This window comes from Mya arenaria, chromosome 7 (genome assembly GCF_026914265.1).
Source record: "Mya arenaria isolate MELC-2E11 chromosome 7, ASM2691426v1".
Classification (NCBI taxonomy): Eukaryota; Metazoa; Mollusca; class Bivalvia; order Myida; family Myidae; genus Mya; species Mya arenaria.
The window spans coordinates 16,544,447-16,562,785 of NC_069128.1; the positions used below are offsets into that span (position 1 = coordinate 16,544,447).

The 18,339-nt window shown below is 33.3% G+C and overlaps 1 protein-coding gene across 1 annotated transcript; it reads left to right on the forward strand.

Moving 5' to 3' along the window:
* The first annotated feature begins 2,963 nt into the window (after nt 1–2,963).
* LOC128240957 (interferon-induced very large GTPase 1-like) lies at nt 2,964–16,673 on the forward strand. The gene is made up of 7 exons (XM_052957945.1): nt 2,964–3,069; nt 4,637–4,837; nt 5,228–5,437; nt 6,405–6,577; nt 8,116–8,224; nt 9,446–9,718; nt 10,355–16,673. Exons 1-7 carry the CDS (start codon nt 2,964–2,966, stop codon nt 15,241–15,243), a joined length of 5,961 nt encoding a protein of 1,986 aa, XP_052813905.1. The 3' UTR covers nt 15,244–16,673.
* The last annotated feature ends 1,666 nt before the right edge of the window (nt 16,674–18,339 follow it).

The following is an 18,339-nucleotide window of genomic DNA, read 5'->3' on the forward strand; positions in this document are numbered from 1 at the left end:
ACCACCATACAATCTATATATATATAAATATATGGGAAGTCAAACATACATTTTAATGATTGAATGGGATATTCCAAGATATATATATATATATATATATATATATATATATATATATATTTATATATATAAATATATATATATATATATATATATATATATATATATATATATATATATATATATATATATATATATAGCATTGTTATTCCATCCCAAGCGCGTAAGTAATGCCTTAGTTATACTTTTACCGATTGTCTATAAATCGTGTAATTTACTATACCGTGCACAAGTACTTTCACCTGCAAAATTATTCATTGATCAGACATTGACCTTGTCTCGTCATTCAGAATGGTTTTGAATGAAATTTTGATCGTATTGTGAGCATAAATACACATTCTTTTGAACTGTAGTCCAATATTGCGCTTTAGAAACAATGCCTATTCATATAAGTCCTTCATAAACCGTCTTAAACCTGAACTGTAAATTGATATTTCTTCGACAAAAAGAGCTTACGGTAGAGGTGAGATTGTTTCACGCCGCAATGATTAAACTGAAAATAATGCACCTATTATCATTTGTAAAATCTGGATGCGATCAAAAGTCAGAGTTTACAACTAGGTCATCGCCAGCCATAACCGAATGGCATGCTCAAAAATATGACACTCTCTTATACCATGGTTTATTGTTTATTTTCACATGTAATGATCTGTATAACCTATCGTGTCACACAAACTTATAAAAATGATTTCAAAGAATGGATGTGAATGTTTTTAAACCATACGTGGTTGAATCAACAATGTACATATGTTCGTATGTAAAATGCGGAACATTTACTCATTTTTAACCGATGTGACAGCATGAATGTTTAAGCAATTCCATTTATATTTTAGAGATCAAACGACATTAACTTGAAAAATCTGTATGACCTTATTTCAAATTGAATTCATTTTCCATTCAATTCTGCACAAAAAGCTGCGCAATACGTCGTTTTTACGATCTATTTGCCAGTGCGCATGCGCGTACGGGTTCAATGCTGAACAACAAGCCGTTTTGCATTTTGTGGTTTCTGCTGTAGAGAGGAAGTAGCTTTTATGAGAACAGATCCTGAATCCAGAAAGGTATTGTGAATTTGAGTTACACGATATAATCACATTGGAGTGAAAGTAATAGCAATTTTGTTTTGAGTATTAGAATGTCATTTTTGGGTAGCATATTAACTTGTATCGTATTCATTTAAGTTCCGAAAGTTTGAGATGCCGCGATTGCTAAAATTTACATTGACTTTATATGTGTAAAATGCATTACCCTTGTAAGTTTGAAAGGAAAATGTTAATAAGACATTGTTTTTTTTATAAAATGTAAAAATACAGGTTCAAATAGAGTTGGCACTTTTGATACCGCCCCCCCCCCCCCCATTAGAAAGGTAGGTTGGTCGAAAGTGCTTTCATTAGCCATTTATTATATTTTTATGTTACCAAAAACTAAAGGATTAATGCTTTAAAACTACGGACACTCCAAATAGTATCGCTGAAATTGGTAGAAGCCGGAAAAAAAACTTTAAACAGATTGAATTCAAACAAATAAAAACTAAAATTCAAAGCAATAATAACGTGTAGAGATGCAAAAAAGGTAGCTCCGGAAATGGGAAACAAACATATTTTAACGCCTAATGACAAAACTAACTGCTACAAAAAGTTACCGGTTTGAGGGGTCTAATGATGCAGTGAGTTAGTTAACATCGCCAAGTTGTGCGCAATAGTTGGAATCCCATTGCCATTTATTCTACATTTCAATACAAGTCAATATTATATTTAAATAATGTGTGACTGATCAAATTATACAAACGAAGATATGCTATTAAATATAATAGGCTCACATGTATCCATCCCGTCATCTAATATACCTATTGCCTAGAATGTGTCTAGATCATGGCCAAAATGGCCGATCAATGTAATGATTTAATACAAATCTAATACCAGACAATGATAAAATCTAAATCTAACATAACTCAACAGTTTATCCGCAATAAAATGTGTTTACACCAGAATTAATGCATCAAAAACAAACATTAATTACTAGTATGTTCACTTTCTTATCTACATCCGTCATATATAAACACTTAATGATTAATATTTCAATTAAACTGTTAAGGTTACTATTAGATAAAGATTAGCAATAATCTGTATTGTATTTTTTCAATAATCACACACATGTCATATCTCCATTTACAAAAGTCGTTTTCAACATCCAAACACACACAGAAAAAAGTTTTATTAAGTCACAACAGGGCTTCAAATCATAAATGGATTAATCCAGCCAACACATTACTCACAATAAGTCACACCCGATTAGGTTACTCCAATTTCTTTCAATACGTGTGGGTATACAGGGCGCTTTGGCATTATAAGTCACTGATACAATATTTCGCTATTTATGAAGTGCAACGGAGTTGTCGGCAATGCATTAACTATAATCGTTTATTGAATGTGTTGACAGGAGTCATTGGTTTTACGACATAACGCAATGGCGATATTTTGAACGGAATCGTGACACACTTTATTTGAATGCGGTTATTATTTTCATTGTCGATAAGAATACCTCGCTTAGAAGAAATTATATTAGTTGAAGCTCTATTAATGATCAATGCTTGCGTAATTGCGTGATGGTAATGAAAATGATACATTTATGCAACACGTATCAAGTCAAGATACACATGGTATATACAATAATGAGGCGATAATTCTTGTATTCTTAGGTGTTTTGAATCAGCAGAACCATAAATCGTAAGTGCTTTGCATTGAAAGACAACACTCGCTTTGATTAAACTTAACGCTTGGCGATACTTGACTTTGTAGTTCTGTATTCATAGTCTGCCATCTCTTGTAAAATCTTCTACCCTGTTTTAATTCGTTTTATGCCGCATAATTATTGTATCGTGTGCCTGTGGGTATTTTTAAGCAATGACGCTTTTGACGATCCTGAATAACCGTGTCAAGACAAAGATTGGAGCATCAAAACGGCGGCTACGGAAAGATTCGAATACAACTTATCAAAATCAAAAGCTCGGTAACTACGATGTGTTAAAGCATTACTACGATAATAAGAGACTTTGTGAAATGAAGATTGTTCAAAACAACGAAACCATATTATAAATAATCCTTAAATGACTAAGATGCCACAGGACTACCAAAAATATATAAACATTTTTTCACTCAATAGACGTCAATACGATGAATGAAATAGCCTCGAACGAGTAAGTTCGCTTCTCTCACGACAATCCGGAGATGAGTGTTCCTAGTTAGTTACCGTATATACGAAGATCAGCAGTAACTAAAAATTGAACAAGTTCTGCCAATATATGAACAGTTTGTTTTGTAAAAACCATAAGGCATGCATTGGTAAATATGCGTTAGCCATAGGGCAGTCGATTCAAACGAATACATATTGCGCTTGAGCCGTTTTCACAGCAATAACGCGTCTAGAAAGGGAACATGAGTAGGAGAATATTTGTCATTGAATATGATAGCAACACGGACATACACGTTTGTGGTTTTGTGGGTGAGGCATTTATGAAATCAAAAGGGTTCAAGTGATATTACAAATTTATCAAATCCCTAAACTTGTGTTACAAGTTTTATTGCAAACTTAAGAATATTTAAACGTTATTATTACCGAAGGACCAAAGGAGAACTACCCATTAATTTGAACAGTCATGGCGGCGATTTTGATTCATAAAACACAATCATCGCTTTTTTCAAAATCTCATTTTGCTCTACACAAAAAAGTTTATTGGCTATTCGACCTGTGGGATTCATCTTGATTTCAAAGACTGTGACCTAACCATCAATACCAGCAAGCACAAAAAAACGTACATCAGTGTGGCTAAAATACTTTAAACTTGCAATACATGCATTATATGAACGAGAGTATATACAATCTGTTTAGACTGACGACATCCATCCAACGAAATAGCTATATACTTTTCCAAATAATCTCTGAGAATTTACAAAAAAGCAAATGCGGTAATTGCAAACGGCAAGGTTGATATTATGAAACTGATGGTATATAGTTTGCCTCAAATATCACGAGTGTTTTGGCATGGGTAAAACTCTCTGAAATTTGAAAGAATATAAAGCTTAAAATGCAAAGTCATACTATCAAGCAAGCTCTGCATACCAGTGCTGCCCATACTATGTTTAGGCATTTGCTCTATCTTATTGACACCGAAAACACTCACCAAACACCTTGAACTCTCAAGGATAAACAGCAAACTATTATCGGCACATGAGTAACATATGAAACATAATATGGCTTTTACTGTTCCTGATTTGCTCATATTTTCATTTTTGATGATAAACTTAGTTCTTTGCATTGGATGGAGTTTTTGTTTTCTGTTGTAGCATCTTTAGTTTAAATATCTTTTCCCAAGCTCGGTAAAAGAATCTCTATCGAGTCTGTTTCTGGGGTAGAATTATTTCGAGAGGCCATTGGAAAGAACCCCGGGGGGTGGGGGTCGAACCAACATCCTCTTGGCCGATGAGAGACGGACACCTATATGGCCACTCAAATCCTCTTTTGTGCAGTCTAATGTGCAAACGGTGTTTACATTGACATTTACTTCATCTTTTTTCAGATTTCACCATGGGTGTTGATATACAAACATACAGAGCTCGAATAGGAACGAACAAGTTTGCATTTGGCTCCGATGTGGTAACTTCAAACATATCAGTCAACTTGAGCCTTTTCTTGAAAAGCACAACGGTTTCTTTCTTCTTGGTTGTTATGTGCCTGGTGCTGTGGTCAGGAGCCTTCGAGTTCAGTCTTATAGATGCCGGTGAGTTTATGCATCTATTGTATGTATGCATATTCTTTGTGCTACGCACATTGTTTAAAACTAATTATTCACGTGTTCTGATGGACCAGTAAATAAATCTTAATACTATCAAGCAGTGTTGCTAAGCTTTTGGAGTGGACACCGATAGTAAAATAAAAGTAAACACACAAAAATATGTAAATATTGCCCCGATAAGGAAGTTTGCAGAGGGTTGTTAATTGCACCAGGTGTATTTCATTTAATACGGTTTTTTTAAAATTGTATTTGCATTTTCAACCTGTATATTTAAGTGTAAGGAATACAAAATTAAAATGTTATGAAAGATATAGAAGAGACAGAGCACATATAATATATATGTAACATAACCAACATGCTACAATGTCTTTATAGTTCATGTAGTTAATGAGACGGAGGCAGAACGGAGTTTAAAGTTGCAATTGCCAAGTATAGATGCTGTCCGATATATATCTGCCATTTTGGGTCCTATGTGGAACTGTATGGTATTAAAACAGAGAGTTGCAGGATTGACGGGAGCACTTCTATTTATTGGTTTACTCTTACTCATAGCGGGAATAGAACCAAATCCAGGCCCTAGACCAGGTATACTTATAATTGTTACATTGGCTTGCTAGGTTGGACGATTAGAATTTACATAATTCATTTATTTGTTATGGAATCATTTGGTCAAAGTCAAAGTATCTTTCAGACGTCATCTGCCAGAAAGCGTCACAAGAAACATAACAATTGATTAAAACTTAATTGTCATTGGTACTTAAATAATTGCATTCATTTTATACTTTCCAATGGTTTATAAGGATTTATAAGCCAAAAATAGTTGATATATAATTGAAATATAATTAATTATATGTCAAATGATATCCTTTATAGGCATAAGATAAAAAGGAAAAATGTTTGTCTAGCATAACAACACATAGTTATCCTCTAACTACTTTAAATAATGATATATATTTTGACGCTCTAAAGAAAACAGAAGGCCTCGTTCGGAAAGCGCCGACAAGTAATTTATGATCTAATTGAATTGGTCTAGACAAATAGTAGATATTTAATGAATTTCATTGTCAACTTCATAATCTGTGGATGTTTAAAAACAAGGTATTGTGAACGCCACATTTAAACTAATTCAATGCTGTCTTTGGTTGTTGGTTACTGTTGTTTTTAAAATGGCAGTGAAATTCTAGATTAGCGCTCAACTTCATGTTTTATTGCTTTTTATCGGAACTGTATTGATAGTTTTATGAAGGTAGATTTTGTATATAGTAGGTGTTTTCTAATGTGATTTATCTCGGGCGTGGAGACTGATATTAGTTCATAAAAATCAAAACTGTCCGTAAGCAGACTGTCAAGTTTTCATCTCTGTTGCTTCACCGCGAATATACTGCAAGCTTGGTACTTGTCTTTTTCAGAGACAATGACGTGACAGACACAAAAACCACTTAACCGGTTAATTCAGGTCTTGGAATTTTTATGTCATGTTAAGATGATAGTGTGTCAATATATGTTTTTGATAAAAAAAAGCTTCAATGAATGCGTTTATAAAACATTCCAGAATTTCCTATGGTTATTGGACTTACAGACAAGCTAAAACTGACAGTAAAGTGTGGCAAATTGCATGAAGTTCAAAACGCGTGCTTGTTGGTGGATGATGCATTTCAAACGCACAATCAAGAGGTTTTAAGGGTCCCTTTCCCGGTTTGGGATGATTATAAACCATATACGGCGGTGAGTATAGCCTCTAGAGATACATTGTAAGAAATAAGGGATAACTATTTATTTCAATGTAAAACACAACAATACATATCACCGAGTGACAACAAACAGATTTCAACGACAATTATGCCATGACTTATGACAATGTATATTTGTTTGTTTGTCTGATGCTTGTCAGTCTTAATTTATTTTAGAAAAAAATCGGTGGCTATGACATCATTTTCTGGTGGCATATTGAATGACAGATTAAATAAATGTATTGTATGAAGCGTCAATGGGATATGCATAGCGTATTGTTAAAGCTTAAAAAATATTGCATTTTTTATGTTGACCATTATGGTATGGCGTTTAATTGTCCGTCCGATCATTCGTTCCTTGTCAACGAAATACGACCTTCTTATCTTATGAATGTGATGAAGTGTTGCTGAGCGAATTCAACGTAATCCTTTTTCGATGAGTTTTTACGTAGATAAAAAACTAACATAAAATTCAATGTTATGACTGAAACACCTCTTTGAGCAAATTCACTAATATAGGTACATACCTCTTGCGCAAATGTTAAGAAACGTTCAGAAAAAGGATGATGCGAACTAATTTCCGTTCGTTGTCATTATACGGAGTTGCAACCCTCTAGTCGGTTTGTGTAATATATAATTTTAGCGAAACTTACTCTTTAACCATAATCGCAATGCCCTTTTACTACCCCTTCAGTGGCTTAAAACAGTCAGCTTCAAAGACTTTCGTTCGTCACCGCGTCCTTCTTTTGAGCGTTATTTTAAATAATGATTAAACTGAAAACAATACAAATAGTTAATGTATGAATGCTTTGCATGAGAGATACTCAAACTTATACAACCAAAGTCGGTTTCCGTTATGTGTAAAACCAATCGACAGGCTTTGAAAGATATTGCACTTTATCCATTTGATCGTTGTGCGCGCTGTTAAGATCACGATCATTCAATACTTCAAAAACTTATTATATAAGTAAAATATATTTAAAGCGATGCCTCCTATACCTTTGAAGGAACTTTGACAAATACCGCTTAAAATTTCAAAAGCTATTTCGCAAGGTTTTCAGAAAAGTTTTATACAAAATAAAAATATTCAGTTTGTCGCAGTTCATGGAGTAAACATTTTGAGTTGTAATCTCAAAAACGCGATTCATACTACTTAAAACAGATAAAAATAAATAAGTCTGAAACTCCTTCATTTATTAAGAGATGTTTACCTAATTCTTCGATTTCCTTTTGTCGCTTTTTATAAGAAGTCAAGCCCTTTTGTGTATTTAGTACGCTATTCTAACGCTGACGAGAGCACTACTGTACCATGATGAGTGTTTTCCCAAAGTAAAATATACACATAATAGGAAGATGCGCCCATCATCATTTTATTTTCATGTGTAGCTTTCAATAAAAGTTTTACGCTGCAGTCATATCTGATTGTTTATAAAATGCATGTAAGTAAATGTATAAAAGATGTACAAAATTTATGGCATGTATTGTTTTTCTTGAGTTTTGCATATCGACAAAATGTACTGTTTGTGTTAACAGAAAAATGTCGAAACGTTTGGAAATGATTTGAAGAATGCCGTTGATAAAGGTCTCACGCAGTGCGAAGAAAGCCCTTGTTCCATAGCAGCATTTTCAGCTATCGCAGCAGGTACTATAACTTTGTAACGCTGATTGTATTCATGTTTTAAGCGATTTCTAGGGGACCCGCTTTTACAGATTAAACTCGGGAGATCTGGACAACTGTCATACAAGCCACCTTCAAATTTGTATATATTTATTAAGTATACGAGTATACTTCATGATCAAGTTTTCTCTTTTATGTGTATTTATCACTCAGTTTCTTTCACTCTTATTCACCGTGAATAGAAAAAAGCATATCAATAGAAGAACACGTATATTGCCCAACTGCTAATATAAAAAGATAAAAATGGTTTATAAAAAGTTATTCCTTCTTTTCTCCTGTAGGAGGGATAATAATACTGATCAAAATATTTCTAGAGACAAACACATGACTTCAATTGAGATATATATGTATGAAAAAATATACAAGAATCAGCAAAAATAGTTCATAATTACATATCATAATATAATGATATATATAATGCGCTTCCAGTCGGATAAATTATCTTTATGATGTGTTGACAGTTCTCCGTCCCGAGAGCTCGGATGTTTCGATCCGGACCGGAAACACATGTTTTTTTTTATTTAATGCCTTCCAAACGTGGAAAAGACGTTAAACTTGTACATTTTGAATTTCACGAAAAAAACCTGAGTGATGGCTTCTACTGAAGTCATGACGCGAAGTAATTTCAGTTCAATGTTGACGTCAAATAGTTCCTCTAAAAATCGTGTTTTTAAACATTATTTCTTTTTGTTAATATCAAAGTTCTGTATAATTTAAACTCAATCGCACTCTATCGAAATGTTATTTAATTTTCGTAAACTTTATAGTAAAATACTTTTTTGCGTTGTTGCGCTTGACTCATCTGGCATATGGGGTGCGAGACGGAATGTTCTAAAACGGAAAGTTCAACGGAAATGCTTGTCCGCTGAGCAATAACTTAAAGGATTAAAACATATATATGCTTAAACTGAACCAACGTTGTTCATCGCTATTAATTAATGAACTGGTATTACGCATTTAATTATAAAAAAAAATAATTTCATTTTAGTCGTTAGGAAATAGCTCTTTTATTGGACCATCTTTAAATTGAAGAGTATACTAAACATCGACGCCCGTAATTTTCTTGTGCCGTTGGTTGTCTCGTTAAATGTCTGTTAAACTTCGATCTTTGTGGCGTTAATGTTTGATCCATTGTAATATAACTACCTTAAAAATACTACTAAATATATGTTATGTTCCAAATAGGCATCGGATGTCAAGAATTGTCAGAAGTTTATATTGGATATGGAATCCTGGAATTTCTCAAAGAGACAAAAGGCATATTACAAGAGATTCAAATTGTCGGAGAGGATGAGAAGATTTTATTTGATATACACCATTGTTTGTCATACATGGTGCAATCAAATACACAGCCACCTTGGTTTGACATCTCCATTTTCATGACAACGGATGTTGCAACTGCTGGAGATGCCAACGTTAAATTGACTGGGAGAGCAAGACACAGTTCCGTTAGTGCAGGTTAGATGCTTTTAATTATGTTGGATTGATTCTACTAACGAAAATATAATATATTGGTACCAACAAAAACTAAAATCACCCAAGTAAACAAGAAACAAAGTAGCAATTCCGCAATGCGAAGAAACCAGGTTTTTGATTTTTTAAGAACAATGTCACAATTAAGTTTTGAAAATTAAGATACATATTGATCCCGAACTGATCACAATTTTTTTTGGCAAATTTCAAAGTCCAACTCAAGGTAAGTTTCACACGAGCCTGCTATATGTATTTTTCATTTATCCTAATGTATGGTGGAATATTACTGCCGTACGATAACCAGATAACGTTCGCGAATTATTTCGTGTTTGACACTTAATTGTCGCGATAATTATCTAGATATCTGGTTGATATTCGCAAACAAATTCAACACTTACCTTTAAATGCATTCAAGATCCCTGCACTAAGACGTTATCTAGTTATGGTTTGTGAATTCGTAAACCTAAGGGAAAAGATAAGGAAACACGCGGGCAGCATGCACATTGAATACCGGAAAATGGGTATCGCACACTTTTTGCGAAATATCTTCAATGTTAACAAGCGAGTTGTGTCCATGAACGAACAATAAGAATTACATATATTATTTTTCTTTCACGGCAGAAGTTAAAGCAGTTTTCGAGGAGCTCAGTCTGACTGAAAGACTTCGTCAAAAAATTACGCTGAACGAAGCACTGGCTATAGACATGTCGAAGTCCGAAAATCCGAAATCTAACAGGGAACTATCAGATACGCCATGGGCACTCCTCCACGAACTTCTTCACGGCAATTGGGAAGGCAGAGATAACGTACCTGACACACAGCAGGATGAAACAGATAATTGGCTTGAAGAGAATAACGAACATGACTCACAAGCGGTGACTGAAATGTGTGCCATGGACATATTTATGGCCACATTTCATTCATGTGATGGACTTTTGAAACAAGCACTTTTTAAGAAGATGTATCTGTGCAAACTTGCCATGCCTTTTTTATACCATTCAGTTGAAACAAATGCGCTTCAAGTTGCATTATGGCCTTTACAACAGTTTCCGATTTCAAATGATAATTTGGAGCATTGCGCTTTAAACATGGACACCAAATTGATAACATTTGTTCGCCTTGGTAGGCCAAAATTTTCAAAATCAACGTTTCTCAATCGCTTGATCCAAAATAGAAATGACGCATTCTCAATTTTTTTTAACAGAGAATGCAAGTCAGGTCTGTTAAGACGTGATCTTTTTAAAAGAGTTGTCGAGATATTTTGGGATACATCTGCAAATGAAAACACACTGGTAAAAACATATATGAATGTCAGAGGCGACTTTACTGAAGAATTCAAATCAAAATCAACTATTTGGAAATGTTTAATCCAAGCAACAGACTTATTTGTTGTTATCATTGACCTTAACGAAATGGTAAGCAATTTTGAGAATTATAGCGAACTGCTCATTCAAATACCAAAATGCGTAATATTGTTCTCTGAGCACAATGATATCGGGAAAGAAACTAAAAACAGTATTAAAAACAAAATAAAAAAGTTAGGTTATAATCATAAAGATAAATTTAAAGTAACTTCAACACATGAAAACGGAACAGAAAGGGAAACTGAAAAACTATTGAAAAAAATGTGGACTAACATAGCAGAACATTTGAAAACATGCCATGCTGTGCTGCCGTTAGAAGTGAGAATCAACACTTTTAACAAAAACAATGGTCACGTATTAGACGAGGAAGAAAACCAAGACTTATTTTTTGGAAAGGAATTAGCAAAATGCCTGATGTCTGACATGACTGCGGAAGTTTGTAAGCAAATACATGGACAAACAAATGATAAAAACAGGTTTCAAAATTGTATTAGTGTTTTAACGCCATTGTCGTATTTAGATTCTCCGGAATTGATGCAAACATTGAGATTAAAAAACCATGCAAACGATCGGCATGAAATAGAAAAGCATAAAAACGCAATATATAACAAACGGAAAGAAAACATTTCGAAAATTTCAAACAGCGTCCGACTTTTTGCAAAATATCTGGTGAGTACACGGCATCAAAGCATTCGACAAAAGTACTTCATTGGTTGGCTAAGAATTCTTATTGAACAAGAATTATCTCAACTATTATGCGAAAAGACAAAGGAGAAAACAAACTTATTAGACTTAATTGCTGAAAGGAAGGGAAGTCATACAAGACACGGATCAAATACAGAAACTTCTGAAAGGAAGAGAGATCATTCAAAACACGAATCGGATACGGAAATTGAAAATCTCTGCTCAAACTTAGATACAATTATAAAACTTTCTTCTCTTTCAGTTGAGAATCTTTTTCGCGAAATCAGTCACGTCTATGATTCTATCAGTGAATTAGAAGAAGACCCTAGGAAATATTGTTTGCCAAGTATACAAGATTGTGTGGACACATTTTCAAACTTAATCATAGAGGGCGAAACAGTCGAACTGATGACGGAGTCCTTTTTCATGCCACGTAGATGGTTGCAATATGTTTTTAGATCATTAGACAAAAGGCTGCATGTTCATAACATAAAAATTATTTCCGTCTTAGGGCTACAAAGCTCTGGTAAGTCTACTGTTTTAAATACAATGTTTGGAGTGCAGTTTGCTGTACGATCAGGTCGTTGCACTACAGGAATTCAAGCTAAGTTGCTTCCTGTGAGGCAACGCAACACAGAAAATCAAGCGTCAGATTACGTTATGATTTTAGACTCAGAAGGCCTTAGGGCACCGTTGTTATCAGGTGTTTGGCGGCCTACTCATCTAGATAATGAACTTGCTACATTTGTCATTGGATTAGGAAACTTATCGTTAATCAACGTTATGGGTGAAAAACTTTCAGATATGACAGACATCATGCAAGTTGTTATACACGCTCTTCTTAAAATAAAATCGTCACAAAGTCGCGTCGCTCTAGGCAAAGAATGTTTATTTATTCATCATAACGTAACTGGCAGTTTTGCCGATGTTTACACGAAAGAAGTATACAAGGATTTTGACACAACATTAGATTTAGTTGCCCAAAAGGCTGCCAAATCAGAAGAGATTTCAAATATTTATAATGCTAAAGATGTTCTTAGTTTTGATGCAGGAAAAGATATACACACAGTTCAAAATCTATGGGTTGGTGTTGATTCTTTAATGAGAATTAGCCCTGACTACAGTAAGCAAATTTCGAAAATAAAAGATACAGCTATGGCACGTTTACACTGTTATGGCTTTAAATCCTTGTCAGAGTTGTCTCAGCTTGCGTCCGATCTTTGGGATGGTATAAATTCAGAAAGCTTTGCGTTAACCTTTCGAAGTAGCCTAGCAATTAAAGCCTATTTTCAAACTGAAGACCATTTCAAACTCTTAATCAGAAACATAGGCTTCCAGATTAGAGACGAACATGTAAATCAATGTTTAAAATATATGTCTGAATGTCATGATGAAGAAGAATTAAAAAAGAACAGCCAAGAAGTAGCTTCTTTGATGAACGCATTCATCTCGGAGAAAACAGATAGAATAAAGAAGGAGTTCATGGACGTTTTCAAAGAAGAACGGCAGATGGACAATGTGTATAACTGGAGTTCATTTTATTCACCAAGATTCGAAAACGAATTTAAGGAATTGAAAAGACGTACAGAAAACGAAACACATAGGTATTTTGATGAACAGTTGGTGAAAATGAGAACATGTGCAATAAGTTCATCTGGCAGAGATAAACTAAGAGAAAAATCTGCTGAGATATTTTTATCCTCAAAAAGTTCTAGCGAAAAAAGGTCTGAATTCGATAAGATATGGCGAGAATTTGAGAATGAAATTAAAGCACATACCCATTCTATTCAAGTGGATAATTTGTACAACGATTTCGTTTACCAGTATAAACAAACATGTTTGAAGCATGCATCCGCTACCAATGAGATTCACCAGCAGCGACTAACATGGTCATATGGAGAAACAACTTTTTATGGACGTCTGTCCGGTAAAGTTGGAATAACTACAAACGATTTTAACCTCTCAAAGAAATACGTTTTTACAAGTTTAGTTTTTAAAAAGGATTTTGTTCATGACATAGTTTTTCCTGGGCTAAAAATATTAGACGGAGAAATTGAAAAGCTGATTATTGATTTCAAAAATAAAGGACGGCTACTTTCATCAAGCGATGTAGTTGACTTTTCCGAGAAATTTGAAAAGTGTTATGACAATTATGCAGAAAAGTTAAAGGAAGTTGGAATATATGCTAAACCGAGTTTTTCGTCAATAATGTTCGCCGATGGGTTTAACTTTGCTTTAGAGAAGTTTAAAGAGCATAATGTTCTGTACGATTTAACTAATGGTGTAACATATCAACTTAAGAAATGTGAACTTGAAATGTATGCAATCTTTGAAGAAGAACTTAAGGATAGATCGGACGAAAGCGCAGCGTCCGTTTTATTTTTTCTTGAACTCGGAAATTATCTGAAAGAAGTTATAGAATCAAAATTTCCAACGTCGTTATGCAAACATTTTCAAATCATACTACCAAACTCGAAGCGAAAGCTAATTGCTAGTATTTGTCAATTCATTGCTACAACTGTTGACCTCAATGAAGTTTTTGATTACGCCAGGGATCCGAAACAATTCGCTTTCGAATGGTTCAGACGTGAATGCTCAGGCTTATTTGACAAGACACTAGGAGACGAATTAAATTGTTATTTTACAGATATGGAAAAGGATATTAATAATTCTCTTATTTATTGCCAAAACCAATGCAAGAAAAGGAAGGAACTTCAGACTTACGAGTGGTTAGAACATTTTGAAAAGGAATTCAAGCATGTACCAATCGATCATAGACGATTCCAAGGATTTCTAAACAAAAATTATTTCAAGAGCGCAGAGCATTTTACCACAGCAGTATTGGAGGTAGAACAATTACATAAAATGTTCAACTCCATCGAGGATAATCTGCGAATGAAAATTACAAAAAAAAAATTCATTGAAACTATTGATTTCCGTAACATGTTCGATGATGTTTGGGGTTGTCCTGAATTGTGTCCGTTTTGCCGCGAGCCATGTGTTAAAGGAAAGGACCACACACCTGAATCAAAACATGAATGTCTGCAACACAAACCTCCAAGTTTAAATGGCGTTCATGACAAATACAAGCGAAATTGTTTTGATGTTTGTAATTACGAAGTAGCTTTAGGAACAAGTACTTTTCGTTGTTCTGATATTAATGGGGCATGTGGCTGCACAAAAAGTATATTGCCAGATATCTTTGCGGTTATGTTTTCATTCTTAGGAATTCAGTCCGGTGAGTTCCACTTTTATAAGAAATACACCGAGCTCTTCAAACGTTGGGACATAAAGCCTTCTAACGATACTGAAGAATGCTCAACATTCTGGGCGTGGTTATCTGCTACTTATTACGACAAGATTTGTGGCAAACTCGTTGGCCAATGTGAAAATATTCCAGAACGATGGAAGAGAATATCAAAGGAAAAGGCAATAGCAAGTTTATATGAACCTTTCTTGTAAATCTTGACACAATCAAACGATTACTGTCTTTCTACATGCATAGACCAGTAAGTTAAGAAAGGAAGGAAAATATGACGAGCAAATAATCAAATGATGTAAAAAAGTAACGGAAATATATTAAGTATGGTATCATTTATGAAAGAGAACAATTTAATTATGAAGTGTGGCTGACGTATATATATATATACAGGACTGTTCAATTTAAGTCAATATGCACCTTTAACAAAAAGAAATAATACTAAATGAATTCAAACAAAAAGAGAGATAGTGCTATTTTTCGCCTTATACTGTTTACATTTGAAATAATTACTTTTCACTAACATAAATTGAACTGTTTTGTTATCATTGCAGAGCTTATGTCACTGCAAGGCTATATGTAAATGCACATATCAAACAAATGTTGCGAGGTTTTGTTGTAATTATGACGGCTTTCACTGTAATTATAGATTCTGTCGATATACTATTTTTAAGACTTTATACTGGAAAGCTTCGTATTCGAACCCTATGGTGTGTCATGACTTTTAGTAAACTAGTACTTTCGTTACCATTTTTTGATGTTGTATAGTTCTAATTTATAGATTTTTTAAATTTTGAATGTTTTTATTTTGATGACTTTAAAATCGTTGTTAATAGGTAGTATTATGATTGGGTGACATGTAAATTACATATTGAATATATCATTAAAATGTTCGGTTTCTCCGATAATGATTTTTAACATTTTATGTAATTAGTGTGACCGAGTGTATTTCGCTGAGTGTATGTTGGGCGTTGATGATTTTGTCTATTGTTTTGATTGTAATGTTCGGAATTATTGTGATAAGAATATTGAATTAAATGTATCAAATAATTCTGAACATAATTGGTAACAAATTAAATAAAGGTTAATGCTAAAAATATAGTTTAAATGCATTATTGTGTTTGTGATAAAAATGCATATGATTTAGACAAAAACATATCAATTAAAAATATATTTATATAGGCTAATATTGTTTGTTATCTTTTCATATATATGATGTTTAATTTATCAAGAAGTCAAATAAGTTTAACACGATAATGCATTAAATTTAAAAGACATATTATATATTTGCATCAAACTATAGTGTGGGCATTAACATTAATAAACTTCAGCCGTTTTTTATTTGTGGTAAATGCTCGTTTCAGCCAACCATCTTTTTAAGTTGAAAATTTGACAAACAGTCGAAAAAGAGCTGTTTAATATATGTTTATTTTTAATTGTTTAGTAGTTTTGCATGCAATCGTTAAATATATGCTTGTATTTGAATTAGGTTTTTTCTCTCTTCCTTTTTTAAAAAAACAAACTGTTTTATTGCTAAATAAGGGAATAATTATTGTGGTAAATTAATAATCAAAATTTAATCATATTCGTGTTTTCTTCTGCTTTTTGTTGGAAACATATGTGCCCGATTATTTGACTGAGCACATCGCACGTCTGCACCTCTTTGAATATATATATATATATATATATATATATATATATATATATATATATATATATATATATATATATATATATATATATATATATATATATGCATTAAGGGAAAATGTCCATTTCATTATACATGTATTTGAAAATATGTATGATCGTGGGATTATTCCAAGTTGTTAAGTATGACAAAGCTTGAAAAAATAGATTAATTGCAAAAGTAAACATCATTGTGACTGTCATTATATTGCCAGGAGGACAGAATGCCTTGAGATTTTGGCTGCAGTGCCGACCTCTTTTTATGCATTGCTACATGCTGTGTTATTATTCCGAGAGTTCAAAACTGAGAAAGAATAAAGTCCTTACGATCATAAACTGCGGTTTCAGGTTCTTACTTCGCGTTTCAATACTGAAAATTCAAAGCTGAGGCAGGAATGTACTGTCCACTTCCACAAACTATGGTTTCATATTTAAACTGCGTGTAACAAAAGGATGGCCATTGAACGCATCCATACTCTTTACGTCAAATCTGTGCTATGTGTGAAAACAACAACCCAAAACGACTTTGTTTACACCGAGACTGGTAGACTTGATATTAATTCATATAGTAAAATCAATATGGTGCGGTTTTGGTTTAAAGTATTAAATTCGCAAGCACACAAATATCTGTACATGGTTTATAAAATAATGTTGCAAGATATAGAAACACGTCCACGATCTATAAATTGGGCAATGAGTATTAGAAAGATTCTTACAGATTTAGGTTTTTATCATGTTTGGCTCAACCAGGGTGTAAATGATATCCTGCTATTCATGTCTCTTTTAAAACAACGTGTCAGTGATATTTTTATTCAAAACCTTAAAAGTACGATCCATGACTCTTCAAGAGCAATATTCTACAGTACTTTCGTTCATTTTAATTTCCAACCCTACTTGAATTGCGTTAATGTTTCAAAATATAGAATTGCACTTAGAAATTAAGAATGAGCGCACATAGATTGAATGTAGAAGTGAGTATTATGGAATAGAACTCCTTTAAATGAAAGGCTGCGACCTATATGTAATTTACTTGAAGACGAGTTCCATTTCATTTTTGAATGCCTGATGTATGTTGAGATAAGAAATAATTACATACCTAGATATTATCGTCAACGACCCTCTATGTTAAAAGCTATCGGACTTTTACAATCAGAAAATAAATATATACTACGTAACTTGTCCATCTTTGTGTACAAGGCGTTTGAATTGAGAAATAGAAATGCTCAACTGTTACACTAAGTGTTGTTTCCTAACCTGTCATATTGTAAATTGCACTTTTTTCATGATGTATAGTTTCAAAGAATTGCATATATAAATGTACTTCGTTGATTATAATATGTTATTGTATGTAAATGACATTAGCACCATCACGTAGAGATATCTACATAAGACAACTTATAGGAATATAGCTTAAAAGGTATTTTTTTTATTTCTTTCTTTTTCAGGCTTTCATTCAATTTATAACTGATCGCCATGTACATATGCAGACTATTCAATTTATCAATGATCAAGGGTCATCTTTGACTTATATCATTGTCATTATTATGTGAACTGTTTTGTACGAAATAAACTTTGTTCTGTTCTGTTCTGTTCAATACTGACAATTCAAA

Excerpts from the sequence above, each read along its gene's own strand:
- LOC128240957 (XM_052957945.1), top strand. The coding sequence starts at position 2,964 with ATGACGCTTTTGACGATCCTGAATAACCGTGTCAAGACAAAGATTGGA. Across the intron at positions 3,070-4,636 it reads TTATCAAAATCAAAAGCTCG|ATTTCACCATGGGTGTTGAT; the intron begins GTAACTACGATG and ends ATCTTTTTTCAG. Across the intron at positions 8,225-9,445 it reads ATTTTCAGCTATCGCAGCAG|GCATCGGATGTCAAGAATTG; the intron begins GTACTATAACTT and ends TGTTCCAAATAG.